Source organism: Mastomys coucha, unplaced genomic scaffold, assembly GCF_008632895.1.
Source record: "Mastomys coucha isolate ucsf_1 unplaced genomic scaffold, UCSF_Mcou_1 pScaffold15, whole genome shotgun sequence".
NCBI lineage: Eukaryota > Metazoa > Chordata > Mammalia > Rodentia > Muridae > Mastomys > Mastomys coucha.
Window position 1 is genome coordinate 16,722,845 of NW_022196897.1, and position 26,850 is coordinate 16,749,694.

The 26,850-nt window shown below is 45.4% G+C and overlaps 1 protein-coding gene across 5 annotated transcripts in view; it reads left to right on the top strand.

The window, feature by feature from the left end:
• Ddx31 (DEAD-box helicase 31) overlaps nt 1-26,850 on the top strand; it is a 64,628-nt gene that overhangs the window by 26,525 nt on the left and 11,253 nt on the right. For 2 of the 5 annotated variants that reach the window (XM_031369558.1, XM_031369560.1), the window contains 6 exons: nt 7,620-7,670; nt 9,130-9,269; nt 12,299-12,403; nt 13,928-14,009; nt 19,327-19,438; nt 24,988-25,150. In XM_031369558.1, the coding sequence (XP_031225418.1) occupies nt 7,620-7,670; nt 9,130-9,269; nt 12,299-12,403; nt 13,928-14,009; nt 19,327-19,438; nt 24,988-25,150 (653 nt within the window). The remainder of the gene's footprint in view (nt 1-7,619; nt 7,671-9,129; nt 9,270-12,298; nt 12,404-13,927; nt 14,010-19,326; nt 19,439-24,987; nt 25,151-26,850) is intronic. The other 3 variants (XR_004118500.1, XR_004118501.1, XM_031369559.1) reach the window with 3 other exon arrangements.

Genomic DNA, 26,850 nt, shown 5'->3' on the forward strand with positions numbered 1-26,850 from the left:
CATGCTGCCCCTCTGCTGCTCCATTGCTTTTGCTTTGTTTTCTCTGGCTGAAACACACTGTGGTCTGCAGTTCTTAATTTCCTCTCCTCCTAGGGAATTTACTGTGCCAGCAACCAAGAGACAGAGGAGCAAGGACTGTAGGTGTTCCGAAAGTGTATGCAGTGTCCGCAAGAGTGTGGTCCTTATGCGTCTCTGGTTGTGCTTTTCGGGGAGTTTACCCTTACACTGTTTCTTCTCTGCCGATGGAAGGCTCATTTGGACATTGTTTGCTGTTTACTCAGTCACGCTAACTCATGTTGCCAGGTTTTTGGCGGCTCCAGCCAAGATCTCTCGCCTCTGACAGCTTCTGCACTCTCCCCTTCCTCCTCTGATTACGCAGCCCAATCTGTCACCCGGACAACAGGGGCCTGTACCCTGCTGATGGCTTTCCACACATGGCAATAATGACTTTTGGCAGGCCAGGAAGGCGTCAGAGGCGAGTCTGTGCGTCCCTTCTCAGAGAGATGGCAGGCCCCCTCTCCCTGTTAGTAAAAGCACTTTGTGAGGTTCTTGGGTAAATAAATGAGTCATTTTAATCCAACTGACAGGCTGGCACCTGAGCAAGCTGCCTTCCATCTGTACTCCTGGGTCTCATGGAGGCTGCCAGTTGTCGAGCCCAGGGCCTTCAAGGCTTCATTGGTGAATGTCTTTCAGAGCTGACTTTAGTGATTCTTTTGCCCTAATTAGGTTAAAGGAATGAAATGAGGCTGTGATTAAGCTTAAGTTCTGAGAGCTGAGAGAACAGAACTGAAGACTTTCCAGCAAGTCAATTTTCTGTTGATGTAGTGTAGGTAGCTAACACCTTCCTGGAAGATGGGGCAATTGTTGTTTGTCTCTGGTGCCTGTCCAGGGCCAAGCACAAAGTGGTGAGGAGGAGTTACACTTGCCCCCATTTCTCCATTATGAAGCAGCACACTTGGGTTATAGTTCTAGGATGGTTCTCTTTTGTCCTTTATTAACAAGGCAGTTCTTAGCCACAGTACAGTAGGTGGCTTGGTGCAATGGGCTGACTGACCTCCCCAGGCTGGCTGGCTCCCACTGGTACTGGTACCAGTCCTCCCTGGTGTGGTGTGGACCAGTTCTAATTTCCTTCCCTCTGCCCCTGGTACCTGGGCAGGGGATGCAGAAAGTATCTGGATTAAACGTAGGTGAAAGTGCCTGGCTCTACCCAACAAAAGAAAGGGCCTGAGGTGACACATGCCATCAGCTCTAGTTTGAGAGGCTGAGATGGGAGGAATGAAGTTCAAGTTCAGCCTGGGCTTCTTAGCAAGGCTGTCAGAGATGGGGTAGCTGACTGAAGTAGAAAAAGTAGTGGTACTTCTCCGGGAAAACACCAAACGGCGGGTGACGCCGGTGCAGTGGGAGAGCTCAGAGGAACAGAGGCCCAGGATTAGGAGGCTGCTGCGGCTTCCTCGGAGGATTCAGCAGTGGTCTTTGGGGCTGAGGTCATGGTCGAGGCCACAGGGCTCGTGGAGGTAAATCTAAAGACAAGGAGTGGATCCCCGTCACCAAGCTGGGCCAACTGGTTAAGGACATGAAGATCAAGTCCTTGGAGGAAATCTACCTGTTCTCCCTGCCCACTAAGGAGTCTGAGATCATTGCCTTTTTCCTGGGTGCATCCCTAAAGGATGAGGTTCTGAAAAATCATGCCAGTGCAGAAGCAGACTCGGGCTGGCCAGCGGACCAGGTTGAAGGCATTTGTCGCTATTGGGGACTACAATGGTCATGTTGGTCTTGGTGTTAAGTGCTCCAAGGAGGTTGCCACTGCCATCCGAGGGGTCCATCATCTTGGCCAAGCTTTCCATCGTCCCTGTGCGGAGAGGCTACTGGGGGAACAAGATTGGTCAGCCCACACTGTTCCATGCAAGGTGACAGGCCACTGTGGCTCTGTGCTGGTGCATCTCATCCCTGCCCCCAGAGGCACTGGCATTGTCTTTGCTCCTGTGCCCAAGAAGCTCCTGATGATGGCCGGTATAGATGACTGCTACACTTCAGCCAGAGGCTGCACTGCCACCCTGGGCAACTTTGCTAAGGCCACCTTTGATGCCATCTCCAAGACCTACAGATACCTGACCCCCGACCTGTGGAAAGAGACTGTGTTCATCAAGTCTCCTTACCAGGAATTCACTGATCATCTTGTGAAAACCCACACCAGAGTCTCTGTTCAGAGGACCCAGGCTCCAGCTGTGGCTACCACATAAGGGTTTTTATATGACAAAAATAAATGAATTAAGTCTGTTAAAAAAAGAAAGAAAAAAGAAAAAGTAGTGAGATGAGAAAATTGTCACATCAGTGCCTAGGGCTGTGTGTGTCCTTCAGTGCACACATTTGGGTTCAGTAAGTGTTGTGATATCAGTTGTTGGTTTGCGTTGTTCTGTAGTGCTGGGAAGCTCACCTAAGGTCTCACACACACCAGGTAAGTGCTGCACCACTAGGCTGTATCTCCAGTCCTGTTGTAGAATTTAATCTCTCTCCTAGTTGCATTGACTAAGCTTGCTGTGTGGGATGGAACCTGTGACAGCCAGGCATGACCTTTCCAACCTCCATTTCATCTACATGCTGCTGTAGTTTTCTATGTCTATCCCAGTTAACAAAGCATTACGCTTTTCATCAAGCCTATCTGTAAAGCTCTAGAGCACACCTTCTTTGTGTCCCCACAACAGAGCACTTTTGAAAGTCAGTCATTTCTTGCTGAGCGCTTAGCAGATTGAAGAACCATCAGTCTTCCCAAACATTAACAGTAGGTTCTATTGAGAGCTTCTCCTGCTCCCTGTGGGGAGAGAACATTCTAGACTGCATTCTGAAACATATTCTAGATCATGAGCTCCACAGCACCAGGTTCAGACTCTTGAAGGATTTGGGGCTGATGATATAAGCTTCTGCTCACACACTTAGCAATGTAGCCCCATCTGCTCAGGCCTCTTGTTCAGACCTATGCTTGCTTCTTACAGAAACTTAGAAGAGACTTGTTTGTCCAGATTCTTACTTTTAGTCATTGTTTTGACTTTTTTTTTTTTTTTTTTTTTTTTTTTTTTTTTTTTTTTTTTTTTTTTTTTTTTTTTTTTTTTTTGGACAAGGTTTCATTATGTAACCCTCACTGGCCTGAAACTTGTTGTTCTAAACCAAGCTGGCTTCAAACTCATAGAATTCTGCCTGCCTGTGTCTATTGAGTGTTTGTAGTAAAGGCCTGAGCCTTTTCTGATAAAATCCTTACTTTCAAAGGGTGGTAGGGGAAGCTGGTTTTGTTTACTTCCCTGAGACAGGGTTACCCTGTATAGCCTGTGTAGACCAGACTGGCCTGGAATTTACAGAGATCTGCCTGCCTCTGTCTCCCAAGTGCTGGGATTAAAGGCATGCACCAACACCACCCAGTTGGGAAGCTGTTTTTAACAACAGCATGTCTTAGCAATGAACTTAAGGAAAGCCCGGTGGATTTAGTCATTCTTTGTATCATCAGGATAGCAGTTAATACAGACAAGGAATATCCATAGAACTGAGATCCTTGGATGAAATGTTTAGGGAAATGATTCTACAGTGACTTTAAATCTGACTTCCCAGTTGTGTCCCTTATCAGAAGAAACATCACTTACTCCCGTGATTAAGTATTTCCCATGTTCAGCTCGTAGGCCTCCCAGTGTTATGAAGCCATGTGTGGTCCATAACACCCTAAAGGTACCATTCCTGCCAGAATCCTGCCTGAATCTTACCATGTGGAAAGCAAGTAAGAATACCTGAAGTTTGAGATGTTTCTTGGGATAGCATCAAAAAACTAAATAAGGAACTGGTTCAGCATTTAGGAGGACCTGCTGCTCCCGTCCTAGCGCCCACATTAGTGATTTACAACCACCTGTAAACTCCAGTTCCTGGGAATCCTACACCCGCTTCTCATCTCCACTATACCTATGTGCACATATTCAGGCCCACACATACACATAAAAAATTTAAAATTCAAAGATCAGTGGAAAGCAGGAATACTGTGTTAGTCAGTGTTCTACTGCTGTGAAGAGACACCATGACCATGACAACTCTTACAAAGGAAAACATTTAACTGGGCCTAGCTTACTGTTCAGAGATTTAAGTCAGTTATCATTGTGGCAGGAAGTATGACAGCATGCAGGCTGACCTGGTGCTAGAGAAGTAGCTGAGAGGTCTACATCTGGATAATTATTCAGTAAGAAGAGAGTGACACTGGGGCCTGGCTTGAGCTTCTGAAATCTCAAAGCTCCCCTCCCCCACTAGTGACATACTCCATCTGACAAGGCCATAAACTCCAATATGATGCCACACCCCTTTGAATCTTTTGGGGGCAATTTTCATTCAAACCACTATTGGCACCATTCCAGATTACAGAAGTCTATAACTCTTGAACAAGAACTGTTTATTTCTCACTTCTGGAGTGGAAAGCAAAGCATTCGTACGAATCGTCTCGGTTTGAGTGGAGAAATTTGCCACTGATTATTGATGAGAAAACAGTGTTTCACATTCTCTTGGAGTCGCATATAGTAGCTAGTAGAAGAGAACTGTCTGACGTGGGAGCCCTTGCTAAAGTATTGCAAATAAAATGTCACAACATTTACAAGTGGCTTTAGACAGTTGAAGTTTGTGTCTGCATGTATTTCACTCTGTGTCTCCTGTGCCTATTCAGATGAAAGGAGAGAGCATGGACACTCACTCTTCTGTAGGTTGAACGTTTCTATATCAAAATTTCAGGGGAAATGATAACACCTATTCTTTAAAACAAAGCAAACACTGTAGGAAAATATAAACAGAAAAGTAAGAACCATCTTTCACTGTCTGAAAATCGGGTACTTTTTGTTGTGGGAGACAAGATTTCACCATGTGGCCTGGCTAGCCTAGAACTTGCTATGTACATGAGACTGGATTTTAGTTCAGTGTCGTGATCCTGACTGCCTCTGAAAACTGGGATTACGGAATTATAGGTGTGAGCCACCACACATAGCTGTTGGCAGTTTTGAGCCTCCTTTGGAGTATTCATCCATCTAATTAATGAATTTTTTATTATTATTTCTCATACCCCCACCCCCCAAAATTTTTTGGCTGTGAAAATCAGATCACTTGTTTCTTATTTCTTTTCCTGTATGTGTGCATATGTGTGTAAGTATGGGCATGACTTTGCCCATGTATGGGGCTAGAGGACAGCTTTTGTCAGCCCTCTCCTACCTTATTTGAGACAAGTTCCCTCTGTTGTTTCCCACTGTGTATGCTGACTGGCTCATGAGCTTCCAGGGATTTTTCTGTCTCCATTTAATCATTGGGCTTATAGACAGGCACTACTGTGCCTAGTTTTGTGTGGGTTTGGGTCATCATGCTTGCCTGCCAAGCACGTTACCTACTGAGCTTTCCCAAGCTCTCATTTTTCTTACAGTCTCATTCTGAGGTGCATCTTTTTGGAGTTGTTTAGCATGTTCCTATCTCCTGTATTTCTGCAAATTAATACTTGGTTCTAGACAGTTGATTAGATTTGGCTTCTAGGCTTTAGTTTTTGGCAAGAGGTTATGGTAGGCCACACTGACTCCTACTGCATAAGAGCTGATCACTGTCCTTCACACCCAGACACTCTGCTGTCCACTGTGTAGGTTTGGCCAATCTTTCTCCTGGTCTTCTCTCCCTGAAGATAGCTAAAAAGAACAGTGATTTTTTTTTTTAAATAAACAAGTATGTTTATGTTTTTTACACAAAAGCATATTATACATACACAAAGGTTTCTTAGAAGCTCTCCAAGTTAGTAGAATTTTCTTCTTTCTATCTTTTGTTTGTCTGTTTCTTCATAGACAATGCTGAAGGAGTAGCTCCCACTTACCTGGTCCTGCCTTTTGGCAGCATCTCTGTGGAAGTGAGACTGCTTTCTAGGGGTTAAGCGCAGATATGTTTTCCAAGTCTCACCAGACTTCCTGCCATGAGAGTGTTCCGGTTCTGCATTCCCACCCAGCATCGTATGCATAGTACAATGTACTGTTGACAAATGAGGCAAGATGAGGTAGGCTGCACCTGAAGTTAGCACATAGTTGTATCCTAGGCTTCAAACCTCGTTTTTTAATCCTCATAAATGGGGATGATAGCTGTCTTTAAGATTAGGTAAGACAGGTTGGTGAGACAGCACAGCAGGTAAAGGAACTTGCCATTAAGCCTGACCACATGATTTTAGTCCTAGGAATCATGTATTATGAGGAGAGAACCAGTACTGCAGGCCTTCTTCTGACCTCCACACATGTGCAGTGGCATGAACCCCTCCCCCCAATTAAATACATAGAATAATTTTTTTAATAAGGATTAGTGGAGATACTGTAAGTAAAATGCTGAATATTGGACTCTTGCTATGGTTGCTGGACTTAAATGCGAAAGCTATGTGCACATTACTGCTATAGATTGGGTGCTTCCATCTAGTCTGCCAAAATGGCAGAAAGACAGAGAACTGAGAACTTTGGCTCTTTGGATGGTGACCAGTCGAAAGGGAAAATCAATCTCTGTCCCTTTTATGACTTCTTAACTGTCCAATCAAGTCTTTGAAGTGATGGGCAAGTTTGGAATGTATCCTAATCTTAGTTCCCAGAAATGACTGCAAATTACTTAAACCTTCCTGCTCTAAACCTAACAGGCAGAGTGCTCAGTAAACAGTGCAACTTCACTGCTTTTTCAAGTGAGTGCCTTGAGGAGGGGTGTTCCAAAAGCATGACAGCATGCTATATGACTTGTTTCTTGGCATTGCTGGTATTGAAGGGCTCGGGATAGCAGTCCATGGTACATATTTCCTAAGTAGCTTTTTACTTTTATTTGAAGGATGGTTGTTTGTGTGTTTTAAACATGGTCTCTTATAGCCCAGACTGGGCTCACACTTGCTGTGTAGCTGAAAATGATTTTCAGTTCCTGATCTTCCTCCCTGCAGTCTCCCAAGTGTTGGGATTATAGGTGTGTGCCATCGAAGCTGTCCAAGATTTCAGAATTCTTACATGGTACAGTGTCAGCTGCAGTATAAGGTCTTAGACTCACCTGCACATTGTGTTATGAGTTATAAAAGAATCTTGTGTAACTCACCCAGGTCCGAATTTTTTATATTTATGCATTGGTTATGGGTGGGTTGCATTGCCTGGCACATGTGTGGAAGTCAGAGGGCAGCATGTGGGAATTGGTCCTCTGTTTCTACCATGTATGTTTTAAGGGTCACATTCAGATTGTCAAGCTTGATAGCAGGAGCTCTTACCCTCTGAGCCATCTTGCTAGCTCCTGATTCAGAATTTTAAATGATAGATGGAATTCAGTGGGCTCTTCTAAATGAGCCATCTAAAGTTGTATTCAGAATCCTGAGTGAATGCCTCATGTGGTATGTGTTTGTGTGTGTCTGTCTGTGTGTCTTCAGAATTTGTATTATTAAGTATTAAAATTTCAGATATTTGGCCAGGAGTAGTAAAACACATTGATAAGGCCAAAGCAGGAAAATTACCTTAACTTCAAGGCCAGCCTGGGTCACAAAGTTCTAGGACCACAGAGCAGTAATTTTGTCTCTAAAAAAAAAGAGAGAAACTCAGTTTTAAATCATAAACTGTATTCTCTTTGTTTTAAAGGATGTTGCATCTCGAGGCTTAGATCTCCCACAAGTCACCTGGATTGTTCAGGTAATCTTCTAATCATTGAGGTGTGAGTATATGAGCATGAAAAGATGCATTGAATGATCATTATTACCCTCTTGGGTGTTACCCTGGTAACCAGGCAGCAGCCAGCCATATCTCGGCAGTTCTGACATCTTTCCTTAGCCCAGCCCCTCTGCAGCACTGCAGCAGAACAGCCAGGACGGCATTCTCAGGAGAGGACACAGCTCTTCTGCTTCCAGACTAATTCATGTCACAAACCAAAGTTTCCGGAGTCTGAAAATAACAGGAGTTACCCCAGCCCCCCAGAGGCCTCATTGTGTCCAGAAGGAAATGGCTCAGCTGTCCTGAGAGCTGTGTCCGTGTACATTGACCTGCAGGGAGCAATTAAGGTCTTGACAGCATCTTACACCTACCTCCTGCCTTAGACACTTTGCCGGAGGGTGAAGGTGTTAGTGCTATAGTCTAGTGGGTTTCGTTTGTTTGGTTTTTGTTTGTTTGTTTGTCTTTTTTTTTTTTTCTTTTCTTTTCATTAGTCTGCAGAATGCTATTTTTAAGCCTGTCTGTAGGGGCCGGGGGACATGTGCCCTGTTTATGTGACTCATGGTTTATTCACATTTTGTGGCATTTCTTGCCTGTTTTAGGCTGGAAAATCTGATCTTGATCTGCTAGTCATAAGTGATCATGTTGGGATTAGAAGTATTGTGTCTCTTTTCCTGCTGGCCACAGAACCAATGGGAAATGGAAAGTCAGGGGTGATTTTAGTGTGCTAGGGGCAGACTCTGATTTGATTATGGGGAGTCTCATGCTATGAATATTGACAAGTTTAAAATGACTGGCCTTTCATATAATATATTCACCTTAGACTGCTAATCTTTGACTTGTGTAGCAGCAAAGAAAGAGAAAGAAGGAAGGGAAGGGAAGGTCAGGTCAGGTCATTTCACTTTAATGGTGGCAGAGTCACTGCCAAAGATAACAAGATGGCCTGCCTGTTCTCTTGAGTGGGAACTTGCCCTTTCCCTGAGTCAGGAATACACTCCCCATAGCAGAAACCTGTACCGTCTGCTCTTAACAGTTTACGTCCCCACCAGTGACGTGGTTGACCTGCCCCTGGAGCCAGCAGCAGAGGTGGACTCTGCCAGCACACTAGTTGGTGTCCTTCATTCTTGTACCTCTTGTCCACTGTTACTGCCTCCCAGCTGCTGTGTCTACCAAGGAAGTAGGCCAAGGTCATGTGATCATCCTGGAGAATTTACCTGTCTGCTTCCATTTCACCTTGTGCAGTCACCTTAGTTGAAAGATGTAGTCTGGAAAAGGAAGAGCCTGGTTCCAGTGAAGCCAACAGCTTCAGGCTGAATAAGGACGGATTCCAATTGGATTAGAGTAGCCATAGCCCGGTACCTGCAGGCAGCTGAGGGGTGTTGCTCTTCTTATTAGCTGCAGTCCCTTGATCTATGAACGCCTTCGTTTGTGTTGTCCTTTTCAGTACAGTGCTCCATCTTCACCTGCAGAGTATATTCACCGCATTGGAAGAACTGCCCGGATTGGCTGTCATGGGAGCAGCCTGCTCATTTTGGCTCCTTCGGAGGCAGAATATGTCAACTCGTTGGCTTCTCACAAAATCAAGTGAGTCAGAAACCTGAAAGGGGTTTCAGCAGATTTCACATAATTAACATTCTGTCGCTTTTTGAGTGGATGGGCCTTGTAAGCTGCTGAAGAGCCATTAACCCTTGTGATCCCTAAATGAGTTCCAGAATAGCCAATGGCAAAAACTGAAACCCTCAGTACCTTACACCTGGCAGTTCTCATTGCAGTGCCAGTAACTTACAGGGCATCTGTGCCCCTGGCTTTTCAGCTTTTCAGTAGGAGGCATGCCTTTAACGCCAGATTCTCAAAAGCCTCTTCATTCTCAATTTTCATCCTTGTAGTTAGCACCTTAACAGCTTCAGTGCTGATTTGTCTGTATATAAATGAGAATATTTTTGCTTAGCACACAATCTTTTCCTTCAGAAAGAAAAGGGATCCTCAGAGTAGTCAGAACAAGGCACTGTCTACATATTGTCTACAACAGGATTGCCCAGTTTCCGTCGTGTGTAGTATTGTCAGATAACTGGCCTCGTGTCCATGTGGGAAGCTCACATGGAAATGGTTGTTGGCCTAGGCCACTTACAAGGACTTATCCTGCCTTCCATAAATTTTCTGAGTCCTGAAGTCACCGTCTCTGGCAGTGAGCTTATAAAGGCAGTGTCTGACACAGGTCTACTTTTAAGAGTTCCTTCTACTCAGACATGGCGGGATGGTGGGTACAAGTCTGTTTGGAAGCCCTGCAAGAGCCATGTGTCTGCCCAGAAGTCTTGTTGGCTGCTCAGGTGTTGCTGAACTCTGATGCTGTGTAGTGTACATGTGTCTGCATGTCTTTGTGGAGCTGCTGAGTGCAGGGATTCCCTGTCTTTTCTTCTTTGACCAGCCATACATTTTATGTAAAACATGAAACCCCAAGGACATTCTCTCCTCCTTTACAAAGTTGTAAACAACACTGGGGACCTGGTGTGAGATGGCAGCATGGCTGACTGCAGACTTGCCAAGCTGTGTGTGGCTGTCCCACCAGCTCTTACTATTTCTCTGTCTAGTGAGATTTCCCAGAACTCTTTCAGGATTGTTGGTGTGGGCATTTGTGGGATAAGATAGAGTTCATCGGCTACCTCTGATGGAGAGGTGGACACCTATTTCTGGTTGTCATTCAAGTGGGTCTAAATTAAGGTAGCTTGGATTTTCTTTCTCTTTGCCTTGTTCCTCATCTTAATAGTCTGTCAAGGAAAAGAATGGTTTTGTTCCATGGTGCATTTGTTTGCTCTCTCATGAGGCCCCCATATTGGTCAGGTCGTTTTCTTTCTGCTCTGGTGATGTGTCCAGCTGGATTCAGAGCCCTCCCATCTGAGGCTTATGGTGCTCCTTGTGCGGGTCAGTGTCTGGGCTGCCCTTTCCTAAGCTAGTGTTCTCCAGGAGTCCTGGCAAATTGAGTTGGAAGCCTGTTGCTGGAGCTGGTTCTCAGTTTTCCCTGCTGATTCTCACTGGAGGGAGCAACGTAGCACTGTAATGCTCTCCTGTCTACAGTCTGTGCACGTGAAGCAGGCATCTTCAGCATCCTATGCTGAGGGCTCAGAGCAGTATAGTCATGGGAAAGACTATCAGCATGCCCATAACAGGCCATCTTCCCCTCACTCCTTTAACTCCTAATCTAGCCCTGCAGGGTCTCTTTACTCACCCCTTCCATTGCCTGCTCAGGGTGCTCTGGAGGCCTATCCCTCTATCACAGTCCACATCAGCAGTTATGTTGATATCTGTGTCCAGGATGTTGTTTGACTTCAATACAAACTCAAATAAACTGATGAAAAAACTACATTGCAAGAGCTGGAGCTGAATGGAGTTGAAGCTTAGTTGTAGTGTAGTGTACATGTGCTTGCGCTAATACACACAAAGCCCTTGATTCCATCCCGAGTGCAGTGAAAACTGAGAGTGCTACAGGCTTGTAATCATAGTACTTGAGAGGATCAGAAGTTCAAGGTCATTAGCTAGTTAGTTCAAGGCCAGCCTGGTCTACATAATACACTGTCTTAAAAAGTAATAATAAGTAAGTAAGTAAATAAATAATTAGGAATCTTTAACACTTTTTTTAAAGTCACTACATTATATGCAATAGACATAAATAGCCCAGGACATTTTTGAAAATTAAAAGGAACATTAATCATTAAAAGAACAAGGCAGTGAAGGAGGAGGTATGTGCTCTTGTGTGGGAGATGCAGAGCTCTTCTCACGATCCACTCGAGCATACTGGGCAAGAGACAAGAGCCCGGGCTGTTGCCACCTCCATCTGAGTGCTCAGAGCTTTGTCTCTCTATCGTTCCCACTTGTTTATGGTGCTAGTTCCTTCCTGCTTCACTGTGTTGCTAAGAAAATCATTGCTGGTTTGTTAAAATGTAGAAGCTTTGTTAGAACATGCTGGATATGTTTATTCTTATCTTTCTTAGCAAGACAAAACTGTTCAGCTCTGTCCATAGGACTGAACAGTCGTGGTAGACCTGCTTTGTCTCTCAGAAGCACTGCCTTGGGTTAGGAAGAAGACCTTTAAATTTGGTGACTGCAGGTCTTAGCCATCCCTGTTTGCTGATGCCTTGGCCTTCTTGTACTCGCAAAGGCATCTTTCTTTTCTGGGGCTGAATTGGCTTGGTGGTTGTTTAATCACCTTTTCTATTCCTAGCTCTTTATCACATTTTCCCCCTCTTTTAAAATTTCACCCCCCCCCATTGTGTTTTGTTGTTTTGTTTAACTTTTTTGAGACAGGGTCTTACTCTGTAGCCCAGGCTGGCTCACCACATGGCCTAAACTAGCCTCAGGCTTGTATCAGTCCTCTTGCTTTAACTCCCACATGCTGTAATTGTAGCTATGAGCCACCAAACCCCACTTCACAATTTTTCATTAGTGTGTCTGTCTTTGCCTGCCCCAAAGATGACACATAGGAGTCACGAGAGACAAATGAATCTGTCCCACATTCAGAGTGAGCCACCATATATATATATCTGTTCTTCATGGGTGGGGAGCCAGAGAAACTTCTTGAGGGAGAAGGAGTGCCCTACCCTTTCCTTCTGTTTTCCCAGCCCTCCACTCCTGCAGCTACCTCTTCCTGCTTTACGGACATCTCTCCCTCATGGGTCTGTGGGTGCTTGGGGGCAAGGCCGGTCTTGGCTCAGGAGAGTTGACAGGTGAGTGGCTGTCAGATGTGGTGCTTTAATTCACAGCCTTGTCACAGTAACCACTGGGGAGAGAGAATTGTCTTCACCCAGAAGAGGTTTCCATTCGTAGTTTAATTTGCTGTTAACATTTTCAAAACACAGAAAGAAAATATACAACAAAATCATTTGTCTTTTCATGATCTGTTTCTCTCCCCTGGAGTGTCTCCTTCCCTTTCCTCTGGAAGATGAGCTTAGCCTCTCACATTTCCTGTCTCTAGTTGTGCTTCTATGTTGCTCCCCAGTTCCAGAGCCATGACCTTGTAGTCGACAAGTGCATTGGAACCTGCCAGGCTCTTCTCAGAGGCCAGTTATGCTCCCTTGTTTTGATTGCCACTATCAGCAGTTTGCTTGTAGCTGCAGGTCTAAGGGGATCCTTTGGTCTTCATCCTTGAATGGTTTAGAGACCAGAGCATCAAAGATTCTCTGGAGTAGAGAACAGAGGAGCTGTGTGTGCACAGAGGTGGAACACTCACCACTGTCACTGCGGTCCTTGGCCAGTTGTTAAGGATCTTGTACAGCAGCCTATTCGAAATGATATTTTTGCCTGTTTAAGTATTATGTCAAGATATAAGCCTACTGTGTGGTAACTATGCTTTAAGATGAAGCAATGGCAGAGGACTGGCAAGGCAGCTGACCTGACTCCATACCCAGGATCTATGTGTTAGAACTGACTCCTGAAGTTACTCTCTGACTCCCATACATAAGCCATGTTGTGTGTGTGCCCATGTACACACACAAGCACATACAGAGAAAGGAAGGAAGGAGGGATGGTAGAAGCCTAGTATGGTGATAATTGCTTGTAACCCCAGCACTGGATGTTGGCAGGGGTATCTAGAACATCCTTGATTTTAGTGAGAGACCAGCAGCTTAGGGTACATGAGATCTTGCCTCAGAAAGGGGGATGAAGAAAGGAAAATGAAGGCCAGATGGGTAGGCAGATACAAGGAAGACCCCCATGTGAAGTAACCTGCTTTAGGCCCATCAACAGGGATACTGACTGACTCGGCCCTGTTGCCACTTTTCCTTTTTCCTAATGCCTTTATCTTTAATTACCTTTATGTCTTTAATGTCGGTACTCAGGAGGCAGAGGCAAGCAGAGCTCTGAGTTTGAGGCCAGCCTAGTCTATAGAACGAGTTCCAAGACAGCCAGGACTTTACAAAGAAACAAAAAGGAGAAGGAGAAAGAGAAAGAGGAGGATTATCTTCCTCTTCTTGACAGTTTTTTATTAACATTTATGTTACAGGGGGAGGTAAAAGTATAAAGGTCAGAGGACAACTCTGAGATTCAGCTCTCTCCTAGGTCCTAGCGGTTGAAGTCAAGTTGTAGGCTTGGTAGCAAGCTCCTGTACCAGCTTGCTCACTAGCTTGCTGCCCCTTCCTCAGATGTTGCTTGTCCTTAGGTCTTGTTTCCGAATGGGCTGGTTTTATACATCAGAATCTGGGCTATCTCTGGGAAAGTAAAAGGCTGACTTTCTTGTGCTCTTCCCCTTACAGTGTTTCTGAGATTAAGATGGAAGATATTTTGGCTGTCCTGGCAAAGGATGATTGTTTTAAGAGGAGACAAAGGGGAGTCCAAGTGAGTGCTTCATATCTTGATGGAAACTTTTTGTGTGTACTGTTTCTTCTGCCAAACAGAATGTACATTTTAAGAACCATGAACATTAGATGAAGTCAGACCTTGATTGTGATGTTTTGTTTTTTGTTCCTTATCTTCCCTCTGGATGTTTGCTAGTCTCATCCCGTTAATGGGCACCAGTCCATTCTGGAGGCCTGCCAGGCAGCAGCAGGCTCTGCAGAAAGGAGGTCTAGGGCATTGAGTCTGGAGCCAGCAGTGTAAGTTCATCCAGGTGGTGGCCCCTCTCCAGATCATCAGCAAGGACCACTGGCTAGACCTGTTCGTCCGTATAGCACGGTGGAAGAAATAAATATCGCTGTCTGTCTCTCAGACATACTTAGGTTCCCCATTTTTAATGTGACTGCACTGTCTGCAAAGGAAGAGTAAAGTTGAGATCATTAAGAAGAAAAATGTTTACCATCCATGCAGCTCCATATGGAGATACCGAGCTGTGCCTGCAGGCCTGAGCATCCCCTCCCTGCTGCCTCTCGCTGGGCCCTGCCCCTCTCTAGTCCATTGCTTAGTATAGTATATGCACATGTGTGTTGCTCTATGTGACTTGGCTAATTACATGAATATTTTACGTTTATTTTCTTAGGCCTGATGATAGAGTGGGAAAATCAGACACACTTAGATAGTCCATCATGTATCAAGTGCCTTTATTTGAATTGATACTGCGTTTGAGGCAGGGGCTAGATTTATCTGACCCTGGCTTAAGCTCTCTTCTTCCAGAGCACACCTAAGAGAGTTTACATCAGCAAGCTGTTTTGAGTGACTTTCTGTGTGAGACATCATGCCACACTAAAGTGAGCTTCTTAGTCCCTTTTTAAGGGATTGAGCAGCTGACACAGATGCACTATGTCTTTGCACACTTCAGTTATTCTTTAACTGTTGTGTTTAGAGTGTTTATGTTGTAATATTCCTCTGGCTGCTTCACCGTGGTTCCAGTTCAGCTCCACAGTGTCAGCAGAGAGCTTGGGAGCTACAGAGGATACGTGTTGAGAATGGGTGAGAGCAGACCCCTGGGTCAGACTCCTCAGTTGGGTGCCTCTGGGAAACTCTGGGCCTTTGCAAGCCTTGGCTTCTTAACATGTGAAATTGAGATATGGCACTCACTTGAAGGAGAGAATAAGGTAGTGTAAGAAACAACCCTAAAGCACTCAGTATACTACTGCAGGGTACAGAAGACTAACACTGTAGTTGCACACTGTGACGGCAGTGCTGTATCCTAATAAATAAATGGATCATGAGCATCTGCCTGCCATCCAGAAATGAGAACCAGCTGGAAAATGACAAAATGAAATCCTAAAGGTTGGATCAAACTTAGCCTACTGTAGATTGTTTCTGAGACCAGCTTTGGTTTGAGTAGTCTTTATCCCTGAATACAGAATTGTTTTCTCCAGGGAGGAGATTGTTGTGTAAGTCTGAACAGCACCCCTACCCCACAGGAGTCCATGTCCCCAGGGAAGGAACAGAGCAGCTGCATTTCCCTCTATCCTTTCAGCAATTGGCCATGTCATTCTTAACATCTGCCCTTCTGTGGCCTTCTCCTTAAGCCTTTTCCTGGCTAGGGGCCAGCCTCAAAGACGTCCTGAGCCCTAAGACCCATTGTAAAGGTCTGGACAAGAGTCGAGTCAGCCAGGACTTGAGTCCTTGCCTCACAGCTGGTACCTCTGTGGCCTTGGGCAGGAACTCAGTCTTCCTTTCTGCAGAAAGATTATGAGAGTGCCCATATTTGAGGGTTGCCTGGGGGTTGAATGAAATGAGGCAGAAAGAGCTTGGCCTGCTTTCAAACAATGTGCGTTCTCCAGAGCAGAGACCATCTCATCACCTCACCCTAGGCTCCCACCTTTTGGTAGGAATGAATTGAATGCTTTTATAGTTTTATAATTTGCTGCTTTTTATTTGAGGGGGAAATGCTAAGTAAGATTGGGTTTTCACTGATATTGCTAGGTGTGATGAACTGGGAAAACTAAGTTCATCATACTAGACTTCATGCTGATTGAGACCTCATTGCAGGACTGCCTGATCTAAGTTGCTGTGTTGTTAATCACATGGCTCTCTGGCCTGGGAGGGTGCAGGAGTCAGGGGTCCAGCTTCCATTCTCTTCCTCATGAAAAGTGTACCTGTCCTGGCTGCCCACTCCCTGCAGTGCAGACAGCTCTGCAGCAGATGCACAAGTGGCCAGCATACAAATGCTGTACCTTGTTACCATCTCCTCTACTTCGCCAGCTCCACTCGAGCCCATGGTAAATGTCCCTTTGGCACACACAGTTTGGGCTTCTGTGAACAGAAAGAAAGCTAGTGAAGCATCTGTAAAATGTATATTTCATATTTAGGTGTATGAAATATATATACAGCTGCGTCTGGGTGTGAGTGTTCACCTCCCTACAAAGAGAATAAATTTGATCTTTCAGCTTGACTGGGAGGTACTCAGAAGGTTCTGGGGACCATGGGTGAAGTTTAGCTAGGTAGGAGAGTGATTAAAACAAAACCCTTCCATTTAGTTAAATATCTCAGAAGTTGGCCATTCAGCACAATGCCTCGACTGCACACACCCCTGCGTGCAACTGCCTCCACCTAAAACTTCTCACAGGTAGAGGGGTCCAGCCTGGTTTTAACTGAGGTGTCTCAGTTTCTGGGCGTTGTGAAGTTCTCATGGAGAGTGTGCACCCTCCCAGCATGTTTTTCTACAAGTTTTTTTGTCCTGTGAGTTCTGCTTATAAAATTCTCCAAACTGTCGCTGGCATTGGGAAGTGTTAAAATCGGATCAGAGCCCCTAGCTCATCCTTTCTCATGATCTTTTGTCTGGAGGATCAGTGGGGTGTTGCAGACAGAGAGGTACACCAAGAGCCAGTAGGGGCTGGAGGCATGTTTTTCTCAACTGCCTGTGGTCTGCTAGCTGCAGGTTGGCTTCATTAACCAGTAGCCAGCCTGTGTCTGTGAGGGTGGGAAAGTCAGTGCTGCCTGCTCACAAGCCTGGGGGCTCTGACCCACTCTCATTACAGGAGCGTTTACCTGTCTAGGGCTGAGGTGGCACTGCCGAACTCTGCCCCGTTCTGTCTTCAGTTTAAATTTAGACTGTCCTCCCCACAACCAAAAATCACCTCCTTCAGTCTCAGGAGGCGTAGTCTTAACAGGGTTTCTGGAAGTGGTGTAAGATGCTTTTTCCTAAATGTATTGTTTTCTGTCATTAACTTTTGCTTACGTTTCTCTAAAACTGACCTCATCATTTTAACTGTGTAAGCCTGTTTTTATCATTTTCTACACATTTCACTTGTATATACACTCACATTATATATATGTAATTTTTTTTTTTTGGTTGGGAAGAAAAGATGCCTCATTTTGAAACCTAAAGGGGGGAATAAGAAAAGCCCTTTGTAATATATTGCCATATTATCACTAAATCCCCTGACAGTTGTGACACAGAAGCAAGTCACCTGTCACTTAAGCTTGAGGTCTCTTTAATTTTCTCCTGGAATTCGCACCAGGCTGTCTTTAATTTGAGGCCTTTATTGGAATTCTGAAACCTCTCTGCCTCCCTGGCTCTCAGATCTATTCTGAGAGCTGTTACAGAATGTATACAATAACCAACAGAGGGATCCAGAGAGGGCTGCAGCTCTGTTTATTTAACACTCTAGAGGGATTTTTGTGCTTATTCGGTCCTGGCTGCCCGGCTTTCAATATCGCTTTGACAACCATTCTGCCCTTCTCATTAATTTTAAACAGTTAAAACACAGGAAAAAGAGGAAAAAGTTTTCATTATTAAAGTGCTTTACTTTTTAATAACAGAGGATTCTGTCCGCCAGGGGAAAGGGCATCCTCACTAATTTCACATTCATATTAAAAAAAATACAGGCAAGGTGACAGTTGTGCTGCTGAGGTGGCTTAACGAAAGGAGGGCAGCGGAGAAGTTTGCATTTCACATCAGTTAAGGGGTGAAAAAAATCCTTGCTAATGACAATAGCAAATGTCCACTTTGGTAACACAGCTCCTCGGTGGTGCTTTTCCTGACATTGTAGTGGATAAAACCCTCAGGGGGACCGCGTACTGTGAAATCAGCCAAATAGACAGCAGGACGATGTGACTACACCAGAAACATCTTCAGGTTGTTAAGTCTCTATTAATGCAGAGAGGAGTATCTACCCAAAATATCTCCTCTCCTTTTGTTCCTCCTCTTCTGGCCTTAAAAGGAAAGGAAAGACAAGGGTCAGACACAGGTCTGCACATGAGCGTGGTGTCTGGGGCTCAGTAGCTCCTTCATGTGAGTAGTGGCCCACTTCCTCAGGCTGCAGATCCTCCTAGTCAATAAAAATCACCTGTGTTTGTTGAGAAATATTGAAAATAAAAATCAGTTTCTAGAAAGAGTTGTTAAAAGACATTTTCCCCCCCTCTGGAACTTTTTTCTTTTCTTGGTTTTCCGAGACAGGGTTTCTCTATATAGCTCTGGCTGTCCTGGAACTCACTTTGTAGATCAGGCTGGCTTCGAATTCAGAAATCCGCCTGCCTCTGCCTCCTCCCAAGTGCTGGGATTAAAGGTGTGCGCCATACTGCCCGGCTCTCTGGAACTTTTAAAAGATGAAAATGGTCCTATATATTATTAATAGTTTTCAGAGGCTACAGTAGTGCTCCTGGCTTCAGAGACTCAGGCAGCCTTTGAATGTGGCTTCCTAAAAAGCCACCTTCTTACTAAGTCCTGAGAACTCAGCTTGGTTGTTACAGGCATCTGGAGCATATCTAAACCACTCACAGCCAATCTCTGGGAAGGGAGGAAGCAAGCTCAAAGTTCAGGATATATAGCTTGGTAAGAGTGAAGTTTAGGCAGATCCCTGGAATGGTCTTTGCGGGGGGGGGGGGGGGGGGGGGGTGCTTTTTCTACTGATAAGGGGGGAGGTGGATAAGGGAGAAAAATCTTAGGAGAGAAGAGTAATTTGAAAACAGCCTATGGTTCATTGTTTAAAATGCCAGAATCAGACTTGGAAAATTCAAGTGCTGCCAAAGGTCTTTTACTTGGAGCATGAGTGCTAAGAGGTCATGAAGGAAAATAGGCAAACAAACAAACAGACCTGGTCTGCCCCCTTTTTACGAAGTTCTCATCTTTGCTTGACTTTAACATCTTCATAGCTCCCTTCTTTCTCTAGTAATATTGAAAGGATTACCCTCGTTGGCCCCTGGGTGGTTACCGTGTGATTTTACTGTTATTAAATCTATTATAAACTGCTTCATTATTCCTGACTTCAACTCTGTCTCTCCTTTAATCCTTCCATCACCCTCCCAGAAATCCCATGCCATTGGCCCCCAGGAAATCCGAGAACGAGCCACAGTATTGCAGACAGTGTTTGAAGATTACGTGCACTCCAGTCAAAAGATGGTCTCCTGGGCAAAGAAAGGTCAGTGGAACTCTCAGGAGATTGGGGGCGGGGTAGCCCCCCATGCTCTGGTCCTGACTTCACCCCTCACCACACCTTCCACAGTTGAGAGGACATCCAGGAACGTCTGTGTACCAATCAAAGCCTTCATTCTGCAGTAATTGTGCAGGGTTTGGAAGCAGGCTCAGAAGGCTTTAAAGTGATATTAAATGTTAATTTCATCCATCTCCATCCTTTACACAAACGAGGCTTTATCTGGCTTAAATTAGTGCTAAAGCTTTGACCCAACAACTTGGATCTTGGGGATCTGTTTTTCTCTGTCTGTGAACACCAGACAGCAGAGGTGACACACTGATAGAAGTTGGAGATGAAGGTAAGGGCCAGAAGCATCAGGCAGTTCCTGTCTGAGGGGCAAAGAAAACTGAGACTGATGAGATGAGGACAGGCTTAGACCTTGAACTCGCACAGTTCATACCAGTGATACCAATGCAGTGCTCAGATGCTTGGTAGAATAAGTTATCCACACTGCTAAATGTGGAATTAATAGTTCCATTTGAACAGTGGTCATAAATAGCCAACTCGTTTTCCTAGTGAGATGTTCTGGCTGGTGACTAATTAATGCTAATAAAACCTAAGTTCGAAGCCAGGCGGTGGTGGCGCACGCCTTTAATCCCAGCACTTGGGAGGCAGAGGCAGGCGGATTTCTGAGTTCGAGGCCAGCCTGGTCTACAGAGTGAGTTCCAAGAACAGTCATTGCTACACAAAGAAAGTCTTCCCCCCAAAAAAGACCCAAGTTGGGTACACAGTTCTTTCTGTGAGTTCCTTGAGAACTTTGAGAAAAGGGAAGCTTTTAAAAAAAAAAGAAAGAAAGGAAGGAACATATTCTGTAGAGCAAGCTAGCCTCAAAAGTGACCTGTCCGCCCACTGAATGCTAGGATTGAAGGTGTCACTAGGCCTTGCTATCATTTTTTCTTTTAAATTCACTTAGTTTTGAGACAGGGTCATGTTACATATATAGCCCAAGCAGGTCTTAAACTTGGGACCTTCTTGCCACAGTCTCTCAAGTGCTAGGACTACAAATGTACCACCACTCCCAACTAGAAGTATCTTTTAAAAGATAAATTACTTGGCAGTGTTAGAGTTTGGCACTGTTCCAGGCACTTCAGCACGTGAGGAAGCAGTGGGAAGCATCCTCTGCTTTGTACACTAATGCATTAAAGGGCACAGGAGCAGCGGTGAGGTAATGAGCACAGTGCGTGCTTTAGATGGAGGTGCAACCTACAGAAAAGTAGACCAGGTAAGGGGCCAGGGGCAGTGGCTGGAGTGTGCTTGCTAAAGTCCAAGTGAGCATAGCTGAGAAGGTGACACTTGAGCAAAACAAAACGGGCTGAGCATTTGATCTTCTGAAGGAAGGACATGGCATACATGTGAGATTGGATTAGCTGAGACAGAGCCCTGTAGAGCTCGGAGGCTGCTCTAAGGTCACCCTGAGGGGACTGGGAGCCACTGAGAGACTTTGAGCTGAGATGTGGCTCAATGGGCCATGGGTTTTAAAGGATCACCTAGCTACAGTGTGAGAGTTGGCCCTGGGTTAGATTGAAACCTAGAAATTGGGCTACAGTGAATAGCCAGCAAGCAGTAGGTAAGAAAAACAGCATCAGTACTGGAGGTGGAACTCAGTGGGTCAGCACTTGCCCAGAGAGCACAAGGCCCTGGAGCTCCAGCCCCAGCACTAACAATAAAAAGACAAACACGTTTTCAGGTAGCCACCATTCATCCTCTGCATGGACTTGATTGTAGAACACTTCAGACATAGTTGCATGCAATGGGAATCTATCACTGCCTGCCAGATACGTAACTCATGTTCTTCTGGTCTTCTCAGCATTTCCCAAAAGTGAATTCAGCAATTCCAAATAGTTCCCAGGAACCTCCCTGAGGGGAAGCCAGAGACTGTCATTGTGCTTTTGACCTTTGGAAGAAGGTGGCTGGCTCAGCTGAATTCAGGTTGATAACCTTGCAGTAGAAAAAAAGATGCCTGCCCACACACCATCCACTTTGGGTAGATCAGTGGTGTCCCATACCTTGGGACTGCCCCATGTAAAATTAACAAGTAGTTGTTAGAGACTGTGATTGTGGGTATTGCCTGTCATCAGAGTTACTGGTCTTCTGTTGAAGCTGTAGGAGCAGAGCTGTTTCCCATAGTTATGGTATTTAGTACAACAAGGAAATATGTGGGTAATTTTTCTTGTTTACTGACTTGTTTTGTTTTGTTTTGTTTTGTTTTGTTTTTTCCAGACAGGGTTTCTCTCTGTAGCCCTGGCTGTCCTGGAACTCACTCTGTAGACCAGGCTAGCCTCTGGAACTCGGAAATCCGCCTGCCTCTGCCTCCCATGTTCTGGGAAAGGTGTGTGCCACCACTGCCCGGCTTGCTGATTCATTTTCAGTCCAGGTTGATAGGGGCTGGAACCAGCTGCCCTCACCCCTTAGATCTTAGTCACCTACCTTGGGACACAAAGCCCCTCAGTAATCTTACTGTCACTTAGGATTGTGACATAGGAAAAGCCATTGTATCCCATAAGATGACACTTACCTTTTGGATTTCAGTTTACAGATGCAAATCTTTCAACCAACTCGATTCCCTTTTGTGGCATTACAGAACCTACCTCATGAATTATTAACAATGCAGCTGCCCTTGCCTTTACCGCAGAAAACTAGATAGAACCTGAGCCAAGTCTGCATTGGAGTCCTTTTGCATTTTTTGACCCCATTGTTGTTAATAGTCAGTTTGGTTGTTGCCAGTCCCTAGAACAGTTAGTTCCTCCTTTTCCTCCTCTGTGTGTCCCTAGTTAGGGTTCAGGCTGTAGAAATAGTGGTATTGTGTTTTCATTCTAGACTCTGAAGGAAGGTTTTGCAGAGCAGAGCCCTCTGCCTATATGTGCTCCTGTTCCGGTGGTCTGTCATGATCATCTTCTGGCCTCCTGCAGAGTGGGGGCCATGTGTGACCTTTACACTTGTGCTTGCAAAGGACACTTGTTAGTAATAATGTATTTACCAGGCCAGGCACCTTGCTAAGAGCTCTGTCTTTAATAGAACTGTAAGAAGGCATTTCTTTTCTCACATCCTTTGGGTAATATGGCTGTTGGCATAGGTATGTGTGCCTTTGATGTGGACCAGGCTGGGCTTGTGATATGGGGCAGGAGGAGTGTCTTCAGACTGTAGTATTATCCCTCTGCCTTCTTATCCTAGGAGTCATTTGTATGACACCTCCATTCCTGATCCAGATGCTCAGGAATAAAAAAGGACAGGGTGTCCAGGTGGATTATTTTAGACAGATTCCCTCTAATTCATGCACCTTAAATAGCTCCCTGGAAATAAGAGCCAGCAACTCAAATACTCAACTTCCATTGCCTGTAGCTCCATCCGTCACCCTGAATAAACATCTTGCTGTGCTGGCCGTACAGCCATATTCCTTCTGTACATTCTAGACACTGCCAGCATGAACCACTTCCTGCCCCTGCTGTCTCAGAGTTAGCTAAACATAGAAGTCTGTGCAAGTGTGCAAGGAGAGGCAGCTATTGCTGTCCCCAGTGACACTAGAGCCTAGAGGACGTGAAGGTTTAGTTAAAATATGCATGTGAAATGCCGCCCGCCCACCCGCCAGGCTGGTGACTGGTGTTGGCTAGGAACATTTCCTGCCATTGCTCAGCAGCTGGCTCTCCCTTTTAGCTGGGCCCTTACATATCTTGGGACAGACATCAGTCTACTTGCTTGCTTCATGGAAGTGTGTTTTGAGGAGGAGAGTATGGTTATGACCAAGCAGAGACCTGGGCCTCACCTGCTTATGTGGGAAAGTGGCAGGAAGTGACATATAGGCTGCCTTTGGAGTGGCTCAGACTCTTGGCTTGGCTTGGCTCAGTGGAATGTTTTAGAGCAGTGTTGGAACTGGGAGAAGAAAGGGACATCAGGTCTTGGTGGTCACTGCAGTGCCAGTGAGTACCTTTCTGAGAATATGAGTTAACTGTGGCTGGGGCCAGTGTTGGAACCCTCTAGACAGGGCAGACGATTTGAAGTGTTAAAGATGCTCTTTGAAAAAGCTGGTCCCTGGTTATTGGAAGAGAAGTGAACACAGATTTAAGAGAGAGGTGCAGAGGAGTTGCTGTGCTTATTATTTCTCATCGATTGGGAAAAGGAGTTCACTTTGCTCAGTAAATAGAGCTTTGATGGATTCCCAGGATCCTTCTAGGAGATGATCTGCTAAAATGACACTTTTTATTACTGTTCATAAACGGCAATCTCCAGGTACTGCTGGGATATTACACTTAAGCTGTGGGCAAACTTGCCGGTCCAGTGGCTCAACCACCTAGCTGAGGGAGGCTGGTGCTTGGTGCCTCTTTAGTCAGTGGTACAGGGCTGGTCCTGTCCCTCCCGGTTGAGGAGCTGGGTGTAAAAGTTAAAGAACAGTGATGGTCAGGTGCACTGCAGATACCTCCCTGCTGGGAAGAGGGGAGGCTGTGGGATAGTCATGCGGAACCAGATGCAGGGAAGCCTGTCCTCAAGGAGAATGTCAGGTTAAGGTGCTGAGGCCTAGCAAAGCACCCAGAAATAAAGCCCAGATCTTCTGTAGCTGCACTGGGGTCTAGAACACGGAATCTATTCCTCCTAGCTTTTTTTTTTTTTTAAGATTTATTTATTATTATATGTAAGTACACTGTAGCTGTCTTCAGACACACCAGGAGAGGGCATTAGATCTCATTCTGGATGGTTGTGAGCCATTCATGTGGTTGCTGGGATTTGAACTCATGACCTTTGGAAGAGCAGTCGGTGCTCTTAACCACTGAGCCATCTCTCCAGCCCTCCTCCTAGCTTTAAAGTGGGACTTGCAGCTGGACTCTCCAGGCTGGTGGCAGGTACCCAGGAACTGCTGTCTGCACTATTTTAGTTTTTATAATTTCCTTTCTCCTTGGCATGCTATGGGCATTAATTATCCAAAACTGATTTTCCTCTAATAAATTTCTAAGAATTTTCTCATTTTCATAAGAAAATATTGATCACTTAGTTTCTTCATTCATTTTACTGTATGTAACAAACAGGTATCGAGTACATGCGACATGTCAGGCTCTGTAGTAGGCCTTGAGACTCTATATGGCAAAAGAGAAGTCCTGCTCTGTTGGATTGTTACAACTCTGCATGAAGCAAAGGAAATGTTATAGAATTTATTTAAGTGATAATTTTGGCTATAATTTTTTGTTTAGTGGTTTTTTTTTCAGACTCGTTTTTATGTGTCTGCATGTGTATCTGTGCAAGCGTAGGCTTAGGTGAGTGCAGTAGCCTTGAGAAGCATCAGAGCCCTGCAGAGCTGTTAGGAGCTATCCAATGTAGGGACAAATTCAGGTCTTCTGCAAGAACAGTGAGTCCTCTTAGCCCTTTTAGAGATTTTAAATACATACACAAGTGTGCCTGTGTTGTAATTGTCCTGGACAATTACAAGGGAAAGTAGGGTAACATAGGAATGAGGTAGCTTTGAGACTTCAGAACCCCTATCCTGACCTCCTCTTCCCCCTTTCTTATAGCCCTGCAGTCCTTCATCCGAGCCTATGCCACCTACCCCAAGGAGCTGAAGTCCATCTTCCATGTTCGATCCCTACACCTTGGGCATGTGGCTAAGAGTTTCGGACTAAGAGATGCTCCTAGAAACCTCAGTGTCTCTGCTGTGAAGAAGGCAAGCTTAAAAAGGTGAGATGGGTGTTAGACAGGGTGCAAGGTTCTGTTTACGTTAGCAGGTGAGCTCACGTGGAAGACTGGCGTGTGTGTGTGTGTGTGTGTGTGTGTGTGTGTGTGTGTGTGTGTGTGTGTGAGAGAGAGGGGGGGAGGCGGAAATTACCACTAGTATCTGCCTGTCTTCAGTACAGAAGCACTTGGAACAAGAGGAAAAATCATCCCTAACCCCACAAAAATTCAGTTGGACACAAACATAATGGGGATTACTGAACAGAAAATGGGTTTGTTGTCGTGTCCCACTAGAATCACTTGGGAGGCTTCTTGTGTATTCCGTATCATTAGCTCTAGTGCTGAGTTTTACAGAGGCCACCAAAAAGCGCACGTCTAGATGTGATTGCTTCATCCAAGGAATCCTTGGGAAAGGAATGTCAGTGTAAGCAAAACTGACCTTTGAAGTCAGTTGTCCTGGGTCCCTGGAGTCGGGAACTAGGCTTGCCCTTGAGTCCAGTTCCACAGTACTAACCTACTAACCTGAGTTCATGATTGTTCAGCAAATTATATTGTTTGCTTTCTCTCCTTAAGGAATGGTGTTCTTTCAAAAGTGGGCTCAGCCTCCCACCAGAGCCTGAGCACTGGAGGCCCCCAGAGTGCTCTGTAGGGGCTTTGGAGTAGGGGCACCTTTGTTGAGTGACCTGTGTGAGAGGGACACAGTGAGTGGCCAAGTGTAGAAGCTTCTTCCCTTGCCCAGATTTTGGTATAGATTCCTTGAATGCTCTGGGTACTTACTGCATGTTAGTTGCAAATGCTACCATATTCCTGGCCTTACTTGGAGGTTAGGCAACTTGCTGCTGTTCCCACACACAGTCTCTCCTGCTCCCTTTTACCAGGAAGCACTCATTGCCTCCAGCCTGGCCAGCACCTAGCTTCAGAGGGAAGAGGGGCTGCCCAACATAGGGTAGTGTTCTTAGAGTCAGGGACCTCAGACTTCACTTCCAGCTCCATTCTGATGGGGTCCTGGGAAGCAGATGACTTAAGTGGCAACATTGACATTATTACCATGAGAAGCCACTGGGGAGAGAGCGGTCACCACCCCATGTCTCAGCTGACCCTAGCTAGCAGATGGGCATCAAGACCACTATACCCTTGTGAGCAGCTGATTGAACAGGGCTTTATTCAGGAAAGAATGGGCTGATTAGCTGCTAAAGAGCATGTAAGATGGTATGGGGCAGCCTTTGATGTCTGGCTGGCGCAGCAGGGAGCCAGGCGTGAGTGACAGCAGTGTGTCACAGGATTACTCTGAGTAGCTATGCCACTCTGTACTTACCCTGTCACCACTCTGGAACAGCCCTTTTCTGCTGTGTCCTTATTTTGAAGGCGTTTCTCACCACGCATCCTGTCCTGGCTTTCTAACACAGATGGGCACTGAGGAGACTGGAGGTACCTTTTTGTATTTGGGAAAGTGTTGTCACTCCTGGAAGAGAAGTGACTTTACAGCTAATCTGCACATGCACTGTATAATTGTGGCCAGAGTGAATGGCAGGGAGACCCTGACAGATTGTCCATACTTCTTCATCAGGACTCAAGCAAATGCCAGTTGCTGCTTTTTGAGGACTGCAAAGAAAAGTCCGTTAACCCCCACAAAGTACAGAGTGCAGAGTTAAGCGCAAAGAGTTAGGCCTGCTGTGGTTATTGTTCTGAGCTGAGCGTCTTCCCTG